Here is a 21,285-nt window from a genome sequence, read left to right as displayed (position 1 = left end):
CGCTGCCCCACCCACCGCCCTGCTGCCCTGCCACCTCACTAACCTGTGACTGTTTGTGTTTTGCAGGCAGTTTCTTGATTCGGACATGCCTAGGTATCATTTGTGCCCTTGGTTTTCTTTCAGCCTCCCCTTCCCCTCTTCCCGCCCTGCAGCCCTCGGATTTAATTTTGGCTTTCTGGATTCCTCCTAAACTTGCTCACTTCTCTCTCCTATTTCTCCATCTTCTTTAGTTTTATTTCCTTGGACTACTTTTTTGATTTTGTTTTTATTGCTTCTCCCCCCCACCCCACCCCACCCCCCGCCGCCCTTTTTGGCTGAGTCCCTTCTGCCCCCACTCTTGATTTGGCTGCTTTGGTAGTTTCCTGCCCCCCCATAGACGCTGGCTGGCCTCCCGCTCTGCCCGCCCCGAGCTTTGCCCACCCCATGCTGACCCTGACCCCGCCCTGCAAGGGGAAGCAGGTGTCCTGCATGTAGGCTGGCTGGCCTGGCTCCCTGCAAGGTGAAAGAGAAAAGGGGGGAGGGACGGGCAGATGGGAGCCGCCCTGCCAGGAGACCTCCACGCCTGTCCCTCTGTCCCTGGGGAGAGCCCCTCGCCTGGCCATGGCACCATACACCCCTTTGGAAGTAGGTGGGTGGTGAAGGGTCCAGTAAGACTCTGTACTCACGTGGTGGCCCCAAGTCCAAACCCCCCAGAGGCACGGGTTCCTGGGCCGGGGACCTCGCTCCCTCCTGGACTCACTCGAGGCCCTTGCCCACAGCAGCTGGCTGTGTGGTCAGCGAGGCCCTGGGGGGGTCAGCCTTAGGCCCTAATCCAGACTTTGTCTGTGAGACTTGAGTCTGCTCTGAGAAGTGGGTCTAGGCTGTCCCCTTCTGGGTCCCTGTGGATGTGACCAGAGCGCTGTGTGGTGGTCTCGTGGGACCCCTGTGGGTTAGCAGTGTTGAAAGATGACGTGAACCATGAAAAGGCTTCCGGCACGAATGTGTGAGGCGAGGCAGGGGTGGGGTGGCCTGTCTGAGGCTGTGTCCTCGTCAGGTCGTGGCTGTGATTGGTCAGGACAGATGGTCACGGAATGGGGCAGTGAGCCAGGTTGTGGCTCCTGTTGGCGAGTCCCTGAGGACAGGTCCGCATATGACCTATTCAGTGACAGAGGCTGCTGCAGGCCCTTCTAGGGGACACCAGCTGGGGGAGCCAGAGACCCCATGGAGGGGAAAGTGCACCCAGGAGGGGCCAGAGCGCTGAGGGGCCTGGAGCAGGACCCTGCCTCTCCTGGGCAGTTGGGAGGGCTTGCTGGAGGAGGCAGTCCACTGGCTGGTCCTGGAGGTGAGCCAGGCGGGCCGAGGCGGCTGCAGCCTGCTGGGCTCTCTCAGTCCTCAGAAGACCCTCCCTGGGTGGGAGCCCATCTGCTCCGGTTCACCTGGAGAGGACCCAAGTTAGGGGCTGTTTCCTTGACACCAGCTCAGTTTGCATGTCCACACCAGCTCAGTATGATAGAGGGGTGCTTGGGCCAGTCCCAGACACCCCCACTCAAACACATCAGCCTCCAGGAAGGTTCTGGTAAAATGGAAACAGTGCCTCGTGGCCAGGAGCAGACCAGGCACCTGGGAAGGAGGGGGGTGCTTCTCCTTGTCAGTAGGGCGTCCTCACCAGGCCCCCAGCTTCCTGAGAGCCTCGCCCTGCACCTGAGCAGGGCGCACGCCCCTGACTGTGGAGACAGGCTCGTCAGCCCTGGGGGCTTGGCCTGCAAGAAGAAGCTCAGAGCAGAGAGGAAAGGGGGACCAGAGCCCCAAGATCTGGCTGGCGCCTCCTTCTCAGTCCAGGAGCCATCTTGGTGGGTGGCACTGGGGACAGCAGAGGTGGCAGTGTGAAGGGAGGGTCTCATCCCAGACATCTGGAGTGAGGCGGGAGCCTGCGGCCACACTGACTGGACTGAGGCAGCCTGGCTGTGCCCTTGGCGGCTGTGTGAGTGTGGACAAGTGGCAGAACCTTCTGGAAACTTGTTTACCTCCCCCCGGAGCATATTGTGAGATTAAATGAGATGGTAGGCGAGAAACTCAGCACGGGGACTTGTGCACGTAGCTATAAGTTTAAGTCATGTGGTCATCACTAGTATTTAGTATTTAATTAAAAATATTCCTAATTAATGCAAGATGATTCATAGCTCCTGAGCAAAAACATGTTTCTTACAGTAACTGCTCCCGTTTTGCCCAAGGGGCTGCACCTCCCCCCACGTGTGTGTCCCACCCTGCGCAGGGCCACCGCACACGGGAGCGGGAGGAACACTTCATGACAAGCCATAATTTGAAAGACACTTGGCTCCAGGCTCCCCTGCCTTTCATCTGACCCAGGGCCCTCGCTCCTGCCCGGAGCGTAAGGATCCATGAGACTCTGTGAGGTGCTGCAGTGTTGAGAGATAGACGGGCGGCCATGGTGATGCCCAGCTATGCCACCAACTGAGGGATCTGATATCCCCAAACAGGTGGCCCAATCTGGTGCCCCAGAAGCTGCCCCAACCTCCCGGGAAGGGATGTGGGGTTTTGTTAAGACCCTGTACCTCAGATCCTGCACCTGGTGGGTGCAGGGAGGGTCACTGTGGGGCTGAACGGAACCCAGGAGTCTGCATTTCTGACCAGTTCCCCTGTGGTGCTGACACAGCAGGCCCAGGGACCCCACATCTGGGTGGCACATTCTCCTGTAATTGGATCTGAGGGGTTGGCTGAATGTCACATCGGGCAGACTGAAGGGCACTGCAGGGAATGGGGACTCCCTTCCTGGGGTGACCTAATGCCCAGAGCGGTCCTCAAAAGGACCTGGCTGCTCATGAGTTGGGGTCTTGGTGTGGTCTCCTTGGCCTCCCAGCCGTATCCTGGGTTCTATGTGGCTGCCTCTCGGCCTCGATGGTCTTGGTTTCCTGCCGTGTGGTCGAGGGGTCATCCATCCATGCCCTGCAAGTCTGGGCCTTTCTGCGTGGCTGCCATTCTGCCACCCACTCCCCCCTGAGCACACCCACCACCATCCACTTGGACTCACTCGGGGTCTGGGTGAGAACCCGGCCTGCGGAGGCCTCGGCCACGGGGCTCAGGTCTGTTGTCTAGGACACTCCATGCCAGGGTTCCAGGGTTTGGCGCCTGGGGCTGCGTGAAGCCACCGCCAGCTGCAGGTTGGGCTGGCCATCTGGGCACCTGGGGGATGAGGCAGTAAAAGGCCCAGGAGGGCCCCTCCCACCGCCCTACCCCACATGTGATACCCACTGGACTCAAGTTTGGGGAGAGAGTCTAGGTCACCGGTGTCCGATCGGGGCGAGCCACACCCTAATGTGATGGCCTCTCCGAGCGCTGGTCTCTCCTCACAGCCCAGGCCGGGCTGCGGCAGGCCACCGTGCTGGCCTCCAGGGGAGGGGCCTCCGGCCATGCCTTACCCAGTGCATCGTAGGCCCTCCTGCAGGAGGTCTAGTAATGATAGTAGTGATGCCAACATGTGCCGCCCAGGCCGCGGTCCAGTGCACTCGAGCACCTCATTAACTCGATGGGGCAGGGACAGTCTGTCCAGGAAGCAGGGCACACAGCTATGACGTGGCATTTGGAGCTGGGAGGTCGGGGTGTTTGTGCTGGGCCGAGCTGCAGTGGACGTCTAGCTCTGCCCACAGGCTTGGCCCCACACAGCCCAGCCATCTGGGGGCCCCAGGGTGGGCGGCGTCCCTCTAGGTCTTGGTCACAGCTCCAGGGGTAGCTGCCTGGTCCTGCTGGGGACAGACCTAAGGCTCTCACTGCAGACACGGTGGGGTGGGGTGTGTCTGCAGTGGCATCTCGGCCCATGTCAGTTAGCTTGTTGGGTGACGGTGCGTGTTCTGACATGTGCATCTCTTCTGTGTGTGTACGTGTGTGTCCCCGCTGCCTCGCCTTAGCGTTTCACTCGGAAATGACACTAGGTACACTCACTTCTCTTCCGCACTCGCTTGGTCCACTCTCTTCTGCTTTTTGATTTCCTTTCTCCCCCGACGTCTCCCTGCGCGCTCTGCCTGTTCTCTGGTGACCCCGCTGTCCCCACGTCCCTTCCTCTGGATCTCTGTCCTCAGTGATGTGTGTTTGACTGCGGCCCTGCCCCATCCCACTGCTTTGCCCCGCACCCCTGGAGCGTGCCGTGGAGACACGGGCGGCCTCCACACTCCTGGGCCTGGCAGGTGGGCGGGCGTGTGCCACTGCCAGCTATTTGTGTTGGCGGGTTCTCAGCTGTGTCTTTGTGAGGATGCTCGGATGGAAACCGGGCGAGGCAGGCCCACTGGGCAGCTGCAGCATGGACTGAGGCCAAGTCCCACCTCCAATGTGCGGGTCCTCAGAATGTGTGCCTGGCCCAAGGCAGGAGTTTCTGTGCTGTCAGATGCCCTGAGCTCCCCAGCCGGGGAGGGCTTTGCCTGCCCCAGACTCATGCTCTCCTTGCTGTCTTTCCAGCTTAGAGATGGGGGCAGACAGAACACTCCTGTCTTGTGCTCAGTGGGGAGCCCGGACTGTCCAACATGGGCCACCGGTTTCCACGCCCAGCATCCTCCCTGACGGGCCCTTCCTCTCCCAAGGGTGTCGGCTGATGGAGGGGATGGGCCCTGGAGGGTTTGGGCAAACCTGGGCGGGTTCCTTCGTGTCCACGGAGAGACCATGTTGCCTCCTTACTCAGACCGAGGCCCCACCCTCTGCCATCCCTTGTGCCTCTGTCCTCCCTGCCTCAGTCCCCCTCCCATCCTCTCCCTCCCCTTTCCTCTGCTGCTCCTTCCCTCTCAGCCCTGCCTGCCTCTCCTCCCTGAAGCCTGAGTGCTGTGGGCTGATGTGTCCCACCCATCTGTCCATGGGGAGCTGACGCCTGGGCTCACCCTGCTGGTGGCATCCAGAGCCCCTGCCCCTCCCTGGTCCTGAGTAAGGAGGCTCTGTCCTTCCTGCGGGTCACCCACATGTCTGTCTGTGTGTCCATCTGCATGTCCCCATCCCAGCCGAGAGTGGCCTGCACCTCATTATCTAAGCTCATGTCTGCTCCCCTCTAGGACCTTTTACCAGTTTGAGGCTGCGTGGGACAGCTCCATGCATAACTCTCTCCTGCTGAACCGGGTCACCCCGTATCGAGAGAAAATCTACATGACCCTCTCTGTTTACATTGAGGCAAGAAACCTATGTCCAGGGTGTGCTGCCAAAGTCCCCCAAGCCTGAGGGGCTTGCCAAGAGGCAGGGAGGGCGCTCGTTAGCCCTGGACATGTCCAGACGACCCCGCTGTCTTCTCATTAAGTCCTCGCATCTTTAATAGCAGCGCTTACAATTAACCCGCTGGCTTGTTCTTGGGTTGCAAGGTGGCTGCGGCCCACCAGACATTGCCTCTGTGTTCTAGACAGCGCGAAAACAGAAACTTGCCCCCCATGTCCAAGGTCTTGAGCTGTGGCCTCCCTTTGAGGCACAGGAAGAGGCTGGGGACATGGGCGTGTCTAGCTGGGCAGAGGAGTGAGGAGGCGGGAGGTTTGGGGTCAGTGAAGGCGTCCACTTCTGCCCGAGCCGAGTTACTCTGGCTGTACCTGTGTGACCGCCTCCTGGATGGTGGCTTGCTGGGCTGAGAAACACCAGCCGCGCGCGCTCTGTCCACACGAGGCCCCAGGAGCCATCAGCTTTGTCAGCTACCACTGAACTGCAGGAGAACAAGGAGCCCGCTGTTTAAGACGGCACTTTCATCGCCAGGACGTAATAGTCTGTGGCATGTTAGACTTACCGTGGGGGTGCAGTCTCACAAACATTTCGTGCAGTGTCACCCGATTTGATGGTGAGGCAGCTGAGGCCCAACAGGGTGAGGCCTGTGTCTGGGACCCTCAGGGTGCCCTGCACAGACACTGGGCCACCTGCAGCCCCAGGAGGCAGGGCCCGGGCTATCTCCCGGCAGGAGTCAGCTCCTGGGGAGCAGAGAGTTCTCCCGCCTGAGTGTGGGGCCACGTCAGGGCCCGGGAGGTCTGGGCTGCAGTCAGTGCGGTGGTTAGAAGGGGGGCCTGGGGCCAGGGTACTGGGGGGGTGTCCTTGTGCCTGAGTCCCTGCACCCCGCACCCTGCAGATGGAGAACTGCACCCAGCCGGCCATCATCACCAAGGACTTCTGCATGGTCTTCTACTCCCGCGACGCCAAGCTGCCCGCCTCACGCTCCATCCGTAACCTGTTCGGCAGTGGGAGCCTGCGGGCCTCGGAGAGGTGAGTCTGTGGGCTGGACAGGGGGCGCCTTGGGCACATGAGGACCAGACCAGGCTCTGCTCTGGGAGTGGCCCCCCAGCAGTCTGATGCCCACGTGATGTGGGTGGGCACAGAGATGACAGCTGGGCGTGGCCCAATCCTGGCTGGCACCCTGCTTTTGGTCCCTTCTCACTCACCCTGATGTTGGGGTCATTGGAGGTCACAGGACACACGCGGGGACACTGACAGCGTACTGAGGGGCCATAAGAGAGCCGGGGCTTGCCTGCAGGATACAGTGGGGAAGGCCTGGGATCACCACTCTGGTGCCTCCCGGGGTGGTCCGGGGGCCACACTGCACTCTCACTTCCAGGTGACCTCTTTCCTGGCGGCCACAGGGATCTATGCCATCAGGACTGCTTCCTGCACACATCGGGACGAACTGGATAAATATGGGGGGCTAGGCTGGGAAGGGGGGCTGTGGACGGAGGCTGGCAGCGCCTGAGGGAGTCAATGTCAGACAGCAGGACTGGCGGTCCCTTGTCTCCCAGCCCTCCTCCGTTCTTGTGGGGAGAATGTCAAGGACGTGAGGAGGGGCCCTGCCCCAGTAGCAGAGACCACTGAGGGTGCCGGGCCACCTGTGGTCACCTTCAGTGAGGCTCCCCACACTGTCTTTCGGACCCCTGTGTCCCAGCCACTCTGGGCACAGCTGGGAGGAAGGAACGTGGGGTCAGGACTCAGGGGCATGCCCATCATCCAGGAGTTCACGTCGGCTGGCAGGCTTCACCTCCATGAGAGGGTTGGTGGAGTGCCCTGAGCAGAATCAGTGCTCCTGGGCAAAAGGGGTCTAGGCTGGGGACTGTTTGCACAGGGCTGCAGCAGGGGGACCTGACACCCCAGCTGCTCCCTGCAAGGCCGCCAGCCTGGGTGTGAGGCAGGTGCCCAGTGTGCATTTGATGGCAGTGAGAGTTGGTTCTGGGCATTGCTGGTGCCCCCTAGTGACAATGTGCCCCCTGCTCCCCACAGCAACCGTGTCACAGGCGTGTATGAGCTCAGCCTGTGCCATGTGGCCGACGTGGGCAGCCCAGGTAGGTGTCTGCCCTGCTCTCTCTGGCTGGTGGGCGTGGGGAGGCCTTTGCTGAGAGTCAGCGGGGTTCTCTGGGCCACTGGCCAACCTCAGCTAAGCTGCCACATGGGGGGTCCCTTCCCTGCACTTTGTGACCTCCGGAGTTGTTCCTAGGCACTGGAGGACAGTTGGGGGAGGAGCCCAGCAAAGGGAGAGGTAGCTGGCAGGTCGCAGCTGTGACCCCCATGGGGCTCAGTGCTGGATGTCTTCCTGAGGGCAAGGCCCAGCATGGCTGCGGCTGGGGGTGGACCAAGGATGGGAGGTGGGGTCAGGGAAGAGGCGCTTTACCAGGGGTCCAGCCTCTGTGTGGTGGACCCCCGTCCCCTTGCCCACAGGCAGGGGTGTGGTCCTATGGGCAGGGGTGGGGTCCCAGGCAGGGGTGAGGTCCCAGGCAGGGGTGAGGTCCCAGGTAGGGGTGGGGTCCCAGTCAGGGGTGGGGTCCCAGGGTGAGGTCCCAGGCAGGTGTGAGGTCCCCGGCATCCCCCTGGCAGGCATGCAGCGGCGGCGCAGGCGGGTGCTGGACACATCGGTGGCCTATGTGCGAGGAGAGGAGAACCTGGCGGGCTGGCGGCCCCGCAGTGACAGCCTCATCCTGGACCACCAGTGGGAGCTGGAGAAGCTCAGCCTGCTTCAGGAGGTGAGCCGGGGCCACGGTTGGGGGATGGGGTGTGTCTTTGGCCACCCCGATGGATCGTGGGACATACACTGCCCGACCGGGGCTTTGTGACACTTGATGAAAACAAGGACCAGCTTAGAGCAGGTGCTGTCAGCTTACCCCAGAGGACTGGCAGCGTGTACACAGGTGCTGAATGCTGACAGCCCAGCCGAAGGCCATGCCCATCCTCTGGGCCCTGCCCAAGGCCGAAGCTGCAGAGCCCAGGGCTCTCCCCTCAGAAGCTGCTGTCCGCCTGCTCAGGGCCGGCGCACTCGCGGGGGCACAAGGCCAGGACTGCAGTGCCCCAGTGAGCGGGCCGCGGTGAAGGGCCGCTGTGGGACCGCGGGCACTGAGGCCTGCCAGCAGCATGTAGCCCGGGGACAGGTGGGCTCTCCCAGGTGCTCGTGGGGACGCTGAGGGTAAGCGGCGAGGTGGCCCGGTGGCTCTCGTGTGCAGGTGGAGAAGACCAGGCACTACCTGCTGCTGCGGGAGAAGCTGGAGACCACCCAGCGGCCAGGCCCTGAGGCGCCATCTCCCACATCCAGTGAAGACGCTGAATCCCACAGCTCGTCCAGCGCCTCCTCCCCTCTCTCTGCCGAGGGCCGGGCATCGCCTCTGGAGGTTCCCAACGAGAGGCAGCGGGAGCTGGCCGTGAAGGTGGGTGGGCAGGCAGCAGAGCCAAGATCCGGCCCCAGCAGTGCGCCCGTGACTTGGCTCCTGTAAGAGCCAGGAGCTGGGGACATGGGGTCCACAGAGTCCCCTGCCCGCACTGGATTCTGGGGGCCTTTTACAGCCTCCTCCCTGAGCCACGGCCTGCCCTCTTGAATACCTGCCTTGATGGGGAGCTCACCACCCCCATCCAGAGATGGCCCTTTCTGCTGCTGGGAGCCCGGGCTGCCCTGGGAGGTCTCCCGGCTGGCCCCATCTTCTTGACCTGCTGCGCCCTCCAGGGCGGCCACTGACCAGGCCTTTGCTCCCCCTGCAGTGCTTACGCCTCCTCACGCACACGTTCAACAGAGAGTACACGCACAGCCATGTGTGCGTCAGCGCCAGCGAGAGCAAGGTGGGCACCGGCTCAGGCCCAGATCCTTCAACCCAGCTCCACAGCCTGCCGGGCCAGCCTCCGTCCCTCTCCCTCCCAGGAAGGGCCTCTCGCCATGGCCCTTGGGCTGCAATCCTGCAGTCTGGGCTCAGCCCCACCTTCCCAGTCCCCACCCAGTGTGGCCCTCCCTGTCCTTTGAAGCCCTTGTGAGGCAGCGAGAGCAGCAGCCCAGGCTGGGAGGGGGTCAGGAGGCTGGGAAGAGGGTGCCTGCAGTTGGGGTGGGGGTGCCCAAAATGAGAGTTAATATGTGAACGAAGAAATCAGCCACTGCAGGGGTGTCCCCACTCACGAGGGCCCAGAGACTGTCCCCTCCCTGTGTTCCCTGCAAAAGGCTCTCTGTCCTCCGCAGCTCTCCGAGATGTCTGTCACCCTGCTCCAGGACCCATCCATGTCCCCTCTGGGGGCAGCCACGCTCACCCCCTCCTCTACCTGCCCCTCTCTGGTCGAAGGGCGGTACGGAGCAGCTGACCTCAGGTGAGTGAGCTCCAGGCTCTGGAAGGTGCTTCCAGCACCACGAGCTGACCGATGACAGTGGCCATGACTTGGGCACAAAGTGTGGGGGTGGGACACGAGTGGCTGAGTGATTTTGGACAGCCACAAACACCTAGGGTGGGGTCTGCAGACCCCGGACCCGAGCCTGCCATGCGCCCACCCTGCAGACCCCCTCCGAGAGTGGTGTCTTACCTTTCGGCCCGTTTTCTGCTGAAGCCTAAATTTAAAATGCAGCCGTGAATAAAACCAGGAATGGGTTAAAACGACACAAAACAAGAAACCCTTTTCCTAGGGCAGTACACATAAATACTCAGAGGGAAAAAAGGTGACTAAACGGAACCTAGAGATCCACTAAGCTCACTATTATAAACAGAACCCTGTGACACCTGCTAGAAGGGACTGCCCCACACGCTGCTAGCACTGCTTCTCTGCTCCATCTGATTTTAAAATCCCTCAGCGTGTTCAGATTTCCTTCTTAAAACAAAAGAAATAAGATGACATCGAGCCCCGGGGCCCTCATCCTGAGATAGGCCTCCTTGGCCACCAGGTTGTCACACGAGCTCGGTGGGTGCCATTTGCCAGCAGCTCCCTCTACATAGAGGGTCCCTGAGAACATGTCACCTTCAGCTCGATTTTGAAGTGAACAGTTGCTGGAGCCACTTCTACGGGGGGTGGCGGGGGAGGGACATAAAGTGCCACAGGAGAAGGGCGTTGATTCCCACATAGCTGGGACCCTCCCCGCTGTATCCAGCATAGTCCTGGACTCAGGTGGCGGGCCCCGGAGCCCCACTGTGGGCACAGTGGGCAGACCACTAAAGGTGCCCGCAGCGGCTGAGGGCAGGGCTAGCCACCGGGGAACTCTGGTGGAGATAGTTCTGGGCCCAGCGAGGGGCCTCCTGGCAGGAGTGCAGCGGCTCCGCTCTGCCTTTCCCAGGACCCCCCAGCCCAGTTCCCGGCCAGCCAGCCCAGAGCCCGAGCCCATGTTAGAGGCAGAGTCCAAGAAGACAACGTCCCCTGCTCAGGCGACAGAGGTGGACAAGGAGCCCCAGCGTCTGCTGGTTCCCGACATCCAGGAGATCCGGGTCAGGTGCGTGGGGACGCGGCCCCAAATGGGCTCTTCTAAGTACCAGCCAGCCAGCTTTGTCCCCACAAGGACAGGCAGGCCGCCCCTGGCCCAGGGCCAGGAGGTAGTGGGCAGCTCTGCAGAAATATTGCTGTAACATGTCTGTAAGCTACCAATTTGGCCACTCTGCAAAATGACCGGTTGGCCCTTCTGGCCCTGGGAATGCCACAGTTGACCGGCTGTAGTGGTGGGATGCAGTGTGACAGGTCAGGGGCAGCTTCAGCTTTTAAAAAGGTTTTCCATTTTGCAGCTAGGCAAACTGAGGCTGGGCCAGTGGTTCTGGTCTCTGGCCTCCCGGGTTGGGGTTGCGCCAGGTTTTTGGCCCTGGTGGGTGCTCTTGGAGGCCCCTTTGTGGCCTGTGCTGTGGTGGCACAGCTGGGGGCCTGGCTCGGTGGTGGACGGTGGGCCCCCGGCTTGCCCCCCCCACTCCCAGGAGGGCACAAGCCAGCAGGTGCCTGCCCCCCACAGCCCTATCGTCTCCAAGAAGGGGTACCTGCACTTCCTGGAGCCGCACACGGCTGGCTGGGCCAAGCGCTTTGTGGTCGTGCGGCGGCCGTACGCCTACATGTACAACAATGACAAGGACGCCGTGGAGAGGTTTGTGCTCAACCTGTCCACCGCCCAGGTGGAGTACAGTGAGGACCAGCAGGCCATGCTGAAGGTACAGCCACCGCGACGCGGCGGGCGGGGCCGGCGGGCTGGGAGGGCGGGGCCGGCTGGCCGGGAGGGCGGGGCCGGCTGGCTGGGAGGGCGGGGCCCGGCTGGCCGGGAGGGCGGGGCCCGGCTGGCCGGGAGGGCGGGGCCCGGCTGGCCGGGAGGGCGGGGCCCGGCTGGCTGGGGGGCGGGGCCCGGCTAGCCGGGAGGGCGAGACCAGCCTTGTCCCCCTGTGCAGACCCTGTGCCTGCCTACCGCTTGTCTGAGGCCACCCAGTCCTGTCTCTCGTGGGTGGGGACACTGGGGGCAGCCTCCCTGCCCCTCTGGCTCGAGTGTCACAGTCATGGGGCTCACAGTCCCGCTGACAACCAGCACTGATGGCTGGGATGAGCATCAACCCTCTCCCATTCAATGGCCAATGACCCGTCCCCTCCTGGGGATGCCGTGGTGGGTGAGACCAGGTCACCAAAGGCCAGCAGTGCAGGGGTCCGAGGAGTCCAGCCCCTTGCCCCCTGGCTGTATCCCTGCTCCTCTGAATGAACGGTGGCCTTGGATGTGTACCAGGAACCCTGAGTTCTTCCTGCTGGTGACTGCGGTGTGCATTAGATGCGGTTTTATTCCCTGGGGTGGGGGGTGGGCTGGGAACCTGTCACCTACACCTGCCACGCCGAGGACACGTCTGGACCACAGCTGAGCCAGGCTCCTAGGAGAAGGAACCTTGGCCCATAAAGGGTGGACACTTTCTGTGAGGACACAGAGCAGTAGCAGGGTGGCCCCAAGGCATGAGGAGACAGGGTGTCCTGACAGCAGAGCCTTCTGGAAGGGAGCACAGCCTGTGTGGGTGAGGACGGGCCGTGCGCACTGCAGAGTTCACGCAGGCTCTTCAGCTGTGCCCCCTCCTGTGGGGCTTCCTTCCTGCTTCCTCATCACAGAGACTTCCCTGTTGCCCCATGGGGCCGTGGCCGCCGAGAGCTGGCCTCCTCACCGCATGATTTCTTGCAGACACCCAACACGTTTGCCGTGTGCACGGAGCACCGTGGGATCCTGCTGCAGGCCTCCAGTGACAAGGACATGCACGACTGGCTGTACGCGTTCAACCCGCTCCTGGCCGGGACCATACGGTAGGGCCACATTGACCTGCACGTGTGTTCGCATCTCCGCTGGGGAGAATGGAGGGCGAGGGCCTGGGCGACATTCTTGAGAACTCCAGGGCACATTTTCATGTCCTTGTCTGAAATCCCAACATTTTTTAAATTTTACTTACTGCCAGGGCGGGCCTTTCTGTAGAGAGAACAGCTTTGTGTAAGGAATGGCCAGGCCCCTGTGGGAGGCAGCCTTGCGTCTCCCACAGCAATGACTCACAGGAGGGCAGGCTGCTCCTACCAAGTTCTGGTGACAGAAAGCAGAGGTCAACTCTCTGGGCGGCAATAAGGGAACCACAGGGGCCAGGCTGCAGTGGCTGCCCCTTCAGGCCCGGCTGCCTCCTTCCTGCCCTGACCGCTGTGTCTCTCCCGACCCCCCCCCCCCCCAGGTCCAAGCTCTCCAGAAGGAGGTCTGCCCAGATGAGGGTCTGAGCCAGACGACACCCCAGCCCTGGACACAGCCAGCAGGCCCGGCCCTGCTCCCCAGTCCTCTGCCACCCATCGTGTCATCTCCGCCCAGCCCTCCCCACCAGGCAGCCAAGTCCCCTCCTCCTGGGGACCCGAGCTGGGCCCAGCGAGCCCCACCTCTGGCCGGGGGACCTGCACCACATGACCTGTTGTGCTCCCAGCAGAGGCCCGTTTGTTGTCGGTTCTTCTCAGACGTGTCCTGGGGGGAGGAGTCGGGAGGTGCTGGAGAGGCCAGAGGGCATGAGTCACAGGGTGTCGCGCCGTTCTAATATTTTTTTAAGCATAGACAGACTTACAATTAATATACGGTAGTTAGCGACATGAAACAGTCCACTCAGAAATTAACTATAAGACTGGTTCTATTTATAAGTATTTATTTCTAACGCCCTCACCTAGACCTGTAGGATGCAGACGGACCCTGCCCCACTCGTCCCCACACACATCTCCAAGCCTCTTAGGGACAGTCAGGAAGAGGCAGCTGCCTTGGAAAACCACAGTGAGCAGGTATCTGGACAGCAGGCACCTCCTGGTGGGCACCGTGGGGGCCCCTGGCCAGGCCCAAGGCCTCCGCAGCTGCATGTGTGCATGTGTCGGGGGGTCTGACCAGAGTCCGAGCAACACAGAAGGGGCCCGTCTACCTGAGACGCGAGTCTCGGGTATGGGCATCTCCCTGGAACATGCGAGAGGAGGGAGATGGGCAGGGTGTGGGTGGCTGACCTGGCAGGGATGGGGGTAGAAGGCTCAGACCCCCCCCAGATGTGTCATGTGTCCAGGCCGGCAGGGCGCAGGTGGCTGGGGTTAGGGTTGTCCAAAGTGACAGCCTGGGCAGTGAAGGGCTCGTGGTACAGCCTCTCCAGCTGCGGTGGGAACTGAGTTAGTTCAAGGTGGCTCCTGGGAAGAAAGCCTGTGACTTCCCCTCTTTGTCCCAAGAAAAGAGAATCTCTGTGAGCGCCAGTGCGAAGATTCCATGGGTCAGATGAGCCCCGTGCTGGGGTCATCTGCTGCCAGGCCTCCCCCTTCAGTACCTCAGGTGCTGCCGTTTCTTCTTCTGGCCTCCGTACTGGCCCCTCTCACAGCCCGTCCCAGCACGAGCCAGGGGTCAGCCCAGGCTGTGGCCGGGCGTCATCTCAGGCCATACACCCATCAGAGAGCAACAGGGCGCAGGCTCTTCTGTGCCCAGTTCCCACACCCAAACAAAGGCACATTTGGCCTCTTTTGTGCTCAAGGAAAAACAGCAACCAAACTGCACCATTGTCCCCACCGTGGCCCACCAAGTGCAGGCTCACTCCAGCCTTGCTCGGCGCACGGCATTCTCTGACACCTTCCAACTCCCTCGGCAGCCCCTGCTGGATGCCGCTCCCTGACACCTAACCTTTCCATGTGGTTTGGACGACCCCAGCACACCCTGAAGTCAGTGGTTGTGACTCCCTGTTACTCACACTGGCCCCATGTGGCACTGACATGACACGTGGACATTCTCATGATTTGTGCACTGGGGATGTGTGGTGTTGGCTCCCATCCAAGTAAGAAGGTTGTTCAGGCCTCTGAAGCTTCACCCCTCAGATGAGGGGTGCAGGAGAGTGGCTTGGAACCCCTCTGGCAGCAGTGTCTATGCCTGCTGGCCGGCCAGGACCTTTCTGTTCTTGGCCTCAGGTGTAGCATGTGGTGGCCACCCCACTCCCTGCTGGACGGCACCACTGATGGAGAAATTCATTAGTAGGAATTGGGGCCTGGGACCACATCTGTGACGCATGTGGAGATCCCAGGAGAGGGTCACATCCTGGACTGAACTTAGACATTTTCCAAAAGCAGGGCTGAGACATAGAGAAGATGTGACAGCACAGTCAAGGACAGGACTTAGTGTGGCTTTTATGATGGCCTGAGGGCAGGAAGGAGAAGCAAGGACGGGTGAGTTGTTCTAAGATGAATCTAGCTCCCGAGGGCCTGGCCACGTCCCACTCAGGTCAGCCAGCCTGAGGCCGTGGCCTCCGAAAGGTCAGGCCCTCGCACCCAGGGCACAGGTGTCTGAGGCCAGCCAACCTGCAGGGCACCTGAGGCATGGGGCAGGGCTGAGAGAAGGGCCCACTCGAAGGTTTCTGAAAATCACCCCAATTCAGGAGCTTCCACGGCCATGGAAGTCCCAGGGACTGTCTCGTCTTGGCGGTGACTAGGAGCCAGGTGTGTGCCACCTGAGGGCCCCCTTCCAGGCCAGTTCAGTGGGAGGGTCTGGGTCAGAGTTGCTGGAGAGGAAATCCACTTAGAGTCAGGAAACCCGGTCTCCACGCCCATGCTGCCTGAAACTACTCACGTGTCATACGAGTTGGGACAAGTCGTTGAACAAACTGAGACTTGGTTTCTGCATCTGTGACCAGCAAAGCTGATCTGCAGGCCCCTGAGGGCCTCACCTTGTGGGGTGCAGAGAGGAAGGCCTGGCTGTGTGCCGCTCCAGCTAAGAGGGGAGGGGAGAAAGAGCCAGAAAGCCATCTCTCGGATGATCTTTGTTTGAATACTTGATGCTTCTCAGGCTGCAGACTCATTTTGTTTAAGGAGCAGCCACCCTTGTCTGGAGAGGGCTCTCTGTCCCCTCCAGGGGAGAGTGAGTGCTTTCCTTGTGGCCCGAGGGAGGAGGTGCCTGGGCTCCAGCCAACTGGCACTGGGCTCCGGCGTCACCTGGCAGGTGCCCAGGGTGGGTGGAGATGCTCGTGAGTTGCAAGGCCTCCCACTCTGAGTAATAAATTGCTCATAAGATACCAATGTTTTATTCACCGACCACAGGCACACTCCCGGGGCGACTGCAGTGAGGTGGTCTCCCCTTGGCCCCTCTGGAGTGGGTGTGGCAAAGCACTTGGGGAGGGCCCCTGAATGTCACTAATGTTACAGGTATAAGCGGGGTTGCCGTGCTGGTCCTCCAAACAACAGGCTCTGGCTTCTTCCTGGGCCGGTGCTTCCTATAGCTACCTGTCCCCTGAGGTCCCCTGTGGCTTGTACATACGTGGTTGTGTGACACACCCCGGCCCCTGCACCATAACCGCCATCCTGACATAATGACTCTAGTTCCCTGACGTCCTAAACCCGAGTGTTAGGCTCTAGGCTCCTGTACTGTGTGTGTGCACTTAAGGCTCTGTCCATTAAGAAATAAATGTGGTTCCTTATGCAACACCTGCCCTGTGGGCCTCTGCTCTGTGTTATTTGCACATTAGGTCTGTTGGTGGGGCTAAAAGTGGTCACGGGGTGCAGGTGTCCAGCATGGCCCAGAGACAGTGCCCACACCCCAGTGGCACCGCAGGGAGAGGAGGGAGCCTCGGCTGGGAGGGACAAGACGGGGCTTACTGTGCAAGGGCCCACCTGCTTCCCTCAGTACCTGGCTGCACCTGTCTAAGTAGCTCAGGTGCCCTCAGCATGCTGACGCCATACAACCAGCCTCATATTCAGCAGCCTTGAGTCAGTTTATGTGGTCAGCATTACCCTGTACAAAACCAGACAAAGACATTACAAGGAAATAAAATGATAGACTGATAGCCTTCATCCACATAGAAACAAATATCCTCTATAATAGTTTATCAAATTGAATCTGATAATATATAAAAAGGGTAACACCTTGTGACAAAGTGAGGTTTACCATGGGAAAGCACAGTTAGTTAAAAAAACTAATCAATATAATTCATTGTTAAACCAATAAAAGAAAAATCATCATCTCTATAGATGCACAAAAAGCCTTTAACAAAACCTGACATCCATTGCTAATTAAATTTTTAAATAGAAGATAACTTCCTCAACTGATAAATTGTGTCTACAAGAAAGCTGCAGCTAATATCACACTTAACGGCAAAAACTGAATGCTTAACACTTAAGACTGGGAACAAGACAAGGCTACCATCACCCTGGAGATCTGCTCACCAGCAGGAGAAGGTTCTGAAGCCACGGGATGGCAGGTGACCCGATGGCTGGAGAGTGAAAAACTCTGGGGGCTCAGGCTAAGGGGGAGGAGCCTCACACTTGCAGGGTCCTGGAAGTCCTGGCCAGGGCAACCAAGCAAAATGAAGAACGAGATGCACATGGGTTATAATGGAAGACATAGAACTGTCTCAGAATACAAACAGAACTTACAGAATATAAGGTCAATATATAACCACTAATTTTATTTCTATATAGTAGGAGTAAACAATTGGACATTTGAATTTAAAAATCAGTATCATTTATAATAGCACCAAGCATGTGAGCTAAATAGGTATAACTCTAACAAAATATATGCAAAATTTGTATGAAAACTACAAAATACTAATGAGAAAAATGAAAGACCCAAGTAAAATGGAGAGATATACCAGGTTCACATATTGGAAAATTCAGTATTGTTAAGATATTATCTCTCCCCAAATTGACCTATAAATTCAATACAATGTCAATCAAAATTCCTTGTAAATGTCAACCAGCTGATTCTAAAAGTTATGTGAAGAGTAAAGGAACTAGAATGGCTAAAACAAATCTGATACAGAAGAATAAAGTTAGAAAAGTCACACTATGCAATTTTAAGACTTACTATAAAGCTATAGTAATCAAGACAGGAAGAAGATACTCGCAAATTACATATCTGATATAGGACTTGTCTCCAGAATACATAAAGAACTCTAAAAACTGAATGATAAGGAATAAAACCACCCAATTTAAAAATGATTAAAGATACTGCTACCCACTTATTAGCATGCCCAAACAAACAAACAAAAAGCTGACAACATCAAGTGTTGGTGAGGAGATGGAGCAACTGGAACTCTCCATTGCTTGTGAAAATGCAAATGGTACAGCCACTCTGGAAAATGGTTTGGAAATTTCTTAGAAAGTGAACATACACTTTCACATGACTCCACAGTCCCACTGCTGGGCGTCTACCCCAGAGAAATGAATAACTGCACATGGGAAAACCAGTATACGTATGTTTAAAGCAAACCTATTCATAATCACCCTCAATGGAAGCAGCCCACGTCTTTCAACAGGTGAGTGGTTAGACAAACTGGTCCGTCCATCTATCTATAAAAAGGAGTGGACTATTGATGCATGCAGAAACTTGGATGCTCTCCAAGACATGTTGCTGAGGGAAAGAACTAATCTCCAAAGGTCACATTTTGCACGATTTCATTTACATAATGTTCTCCAAAAGACACCACTGTAGCTATGGAGAAGAGATTGGTGGTCGCCAGGGGCGATGGGGAATTGTTGGCATGAAATTTTTGTGTGTGTGATGGAACTGTTTAGTACCCTAATAACAGTTGTGGTGACATAAGTTTATATACACAGAACTGAACATCGACAGAAAAAAAGTCTGTATTAATTCCTGATAATTTTAAAAACTAAGGTTTTTTAAAAAGCGATTCAGTGAAGAAAGGACAATCTTTTTAAAAAATGGTGTTGGTGTTGGAACATCTCTATGAAAAAAAGAAAAAACACAAAAAATCCTTGGCTCATGCCTCAAATTAACTCAACTGGATCACAGATCAAATGTGAATCCAGAAGCTATCAAACTTCTGGGAGAAAAGCTTTGTGACCTTGAGGCAGACAAAGATTTCATATATATGAAACAAGCGTGATCCATAAAAGGAAAAAAAAAGAGGGAGAAATTGCACTTCATCAAAAAGAAAAGTGTATAATATTTGAAAGATACTGTTAAGAAAATGAAAAGACATGACACAAACTGACAAAACATAAGTGGTAAAGAACCTGTATCCAGAATATATTTTTAAAAAAACTCTCAAAACTCAGTTACAAGACAGCAAACAACCCAATTTAAAAATAAAATCCAGAGTGAGGGGGACAAATTAAAATAAATTTAAGAGACCACTTATGGATTTTGATTTTTCTAAAAATATCAAAGAACTTGGCAGTCATGCTGCCCACCCTAACAATAAGAAAACGCTGAATAAACTGGAAGTCGACGAGTTTTCTTGCACCCCCCAGAGAAGTGAGGTCGTAGGGAAGAATGCCCCCCCAAACCTGGAGCGACAAGAGCAGATTCACCCTGGAGATCTGCTCACCAGCAGGAGAAGGTTCTGAAGCCACGGGATGGCAGGTGACCCGATGGCTGGAGAGTGAAAAACTCTGGGGGCTCAGGCTAAGGGGGGGAGCCTCACACTTGCAGGGGTTTTACCTCCAGGAACCTCACCAAGTTTTCAGGGTGAAGAGCAAAGACCAATCCCCTGTGTTTCTGTTGGGGGAGAAGAGGAAGAATCGCATGGAAGTATACACAGAGCTTTCTCCATAACGCAGTCCTGGGGAGGTGGAGGGACTAGGAATTGAGGGGACAGCTACATGATCCTGACATCATACTTGGGGCGAAAACCTGGAGGGCGCCCCCTTAGATTGAGAACAAAGCAAGGATGTCCCTTCTCGCCAATCCTATTCAACTTCATGCAGGAAATTCTAAGTGCAATGAGACAAGAAAAGGAAAAACAGCATACAGATTGTGAAGGAAGAAATAAAACTGTTTACAGATGACAAGATTGGCTACGAAGAAAATCCCAAAGAACTGACAAAAAACAAACAAAAAAATCCTCCTGGAACTAACAAATGATTATATCAAAGTTAATACATAAAAATCTATTGCTTTCCTATGTATCAGTAGTGAACAAACTAGAATTTGACATTTAGAAAAACCATTTTCAGTAGCACCAAAAAGGGGAGAAAGGGAGGGAGAGAGGGACGCAGGGAGGGAGGGAGAGAGAGAGAGAAGAAGGAGGAGGAGGAGGAGGAGAAGGGAAGGAAGGAAGGAAGGAAGGAAAAGAGAGAAAGGAAGAGTCCAGACACAAACCTTACACTTTTCACAAAAGTTAAGAAGTCAAAATAGATCTTAGACTTAAATGTAAAATGCAAAACTGTAAAACTTCTAGAAGTACTTAAGTAAATAACCAGGAACTAGGAGAAAATATTTGCAAAACAATTATAAGACAAAGGTCTTGTATCCAGAATATATAAGAATACATGAAGAACCATTATAACTCAAAAACAAAAAGATACACACTCAATAAAAAAACTGAGCAAAACGAATTTGAACGACCAATAAACTAATGACAATGTTTATCATCTATCATCAGGGAAATGCAGCTTAAAGCACCAATAAACAGAACTAAACAGCAGGCAGAATAGAGAATGTGCCTAAATCTTCCCAGTACCAACTTTCTCACCAGATACCGTACATCTCACACGTCGCTCTGGACGATGCAAACTCCTACAGCTGCCTGGGGAAAGCGGTGACAGAGCCACACGAAGTTATGCACTCACCTACCCGTGACCCAGGTGTGTTAGGTGTGTACCCCACTGAAAGAAACATTGGTCTGCAAAGACGTACACAGAAGCGCTTACAGCAGCTTATTCGTATTAGTAAAAAACCGAAAACTTAAATGTTCCTCATCACAAAAATGGATAAACAAGCTGTGGTTCATCCATAAAATGGAATTCCATTCAGCAATAAAAAGGAATGAAACTCCGGCACTTCAGCAGTCAGGCCCTGCGCAGACAGCCCCAGGCAGACACAAGGACACCACACGGCGTGGGTCCCCCTCGGTCCCCAGGTCCCCGTCCAGAAGAAAGCCTGTGCTAACATGAGTCAGAAATACAGACGCCTGTTGCCCAGCATGAAAAAAGTGTCCCCTTTCTTGGTAATGACATGTGTTACTTGGGTGTATGCACTTGTCACAAGGTGTGGAAGTTTACTCTTAGGAGTGATGTGCTTTGTTTTGTTTAAGTTTTATCTGAAAATTAAAAAGTATCTAAAAATAAAACATTAATTGACATTGATTTTTTCAGTGTGGGTAATCACTGGGCTCTAGTCGGGGGTTGGTGAGCTTGCGGCTGTGATGGCTGGAAGCGCTTTCTGTGTGTTCTCACCTGAGTAACGTGTGGGCCGTGGAGACCCTCCCACCTGGTGGGAGCAGGAAGGCCAGCCAGGTCCTGAGGATGGAATGGGAGGTCCCAGCACGACCTCACTCTCTACATGACCCCCGAGGAACCCTGGGCTGCCCAGGCCCAGTCTCCAGGCCTCTGTGGCTTCCGGAATGTTCCCCCACTCCTCTGAGAGGGCAGGGCCTCACACAAGGAAAGGACAGGCACAGTCCCCCCCACCCCCACCCCCCGGGGTTGGAGTCTGGACTGGTTTGTCCACCATCCAGGGTGAGGTCCGATGGGCATGGAGACGGTGGCTGGGTTTGCTGCAAGGCTGCCCCGGGTGGAATTCCCAGTGGGGTTAACCTCGCCCCCTCTGGGAAAGTCCTGGGCCTCAAAATTGACTGCTGGGACGACCAGAGAAAAGGTCAGCGCCTTGTCCTCCGGGCTGCAATTCCCCCCCTCCCTGGGTCTCAG

General features: G+C 56.7%; 1 protein-coding gene across 29 annotated transcripts in view; it reads left to right on the top strand.

Annotated features, from left to right (window-relative positions):
- Window positions 1-16,106, top strand: part of KIF1A (kinesin family member 1A) — an 86,546-nt gene extending 70,440 nt beyond the window's left edge. For 11 of the 29 annotated variants that reach the window (XM_074316210.1, XM_074316200.1, XM_074316272.1 and 8 more), the window contains 13 exons: window positions 67-93; window positions 3,903-3,926; window positions 5,028-5,142; window positions 6,071-6,204; window positions 7,207-7,268; window positions 7,798-7,943; window positions 8,418-8,618; window positions 8,947-9,024; window positions 9,413-9,537; window positions 10,490-10,642; window positions 11,147-11,339; window positions 12,335-12,453; window positions 12,864-16,106. In XM_074316210.1, the coding sequence (XP_074172311.1) occupies window positions 67-93; window positions 3,903-3,926; window positions 5,028-5,142; window positions 6,071-6,204; window positions 7,207-7,268; window positions 7,798-7,943; window positions 8,418-8,618; window positions 8,947-9,024; window positions 9,413-9,537; window positions 10,490-10,642; window positions 11,147-11,339; window positions 12,335-12,453; window positions 12,864-12,906 (1,420 nt within the window). In that variant the 3' untranslated portion in view covers window positions 12,907-16,106. The remainder of the gene's footprint in view (window positions 1-66; window positions 94-3,902; window positions 3,927-5,027; window positions 5,143-6,070; window positions 6,205-7,206; window positions 7,269-7,797; window positions 7,944-8,417; window positions 8,619-8,946; window positions 9,025-9,412; window positions 9,538-10,489; window positions 10,643-11,146; window positions 11,340-12,334; window positions 12,454-12,863) is intronic. The other 18 variants (XM_074316285.1, XM_074316234.1, XM_074316274.1 and 15 more) reach the window with 3 other exon arrangements.
- The last annotated feature ends 5,179 nt before the right edge of the window (window positions 16,107-21,285 follow it).

The sequence above is a fragment of the Rhinolophus sinicus genome, linkage group LG01 (assembly GCF_036562045.2).
Source record: "Rhinolophus sinicus isolate RSC01 linkage group LG01, ASM3656204v1, whole genome shotgun sequence".
Lineage (NCBI taxonomy): Eukaryota > Metazoa > Chordata > Mammalia > Chiroptera > Rhinolophidae > Rhinolophus > Rhinolophus sinicus.
This window is presented reverse-complemented; position numbering and strand designations above follow the sequence as displayed.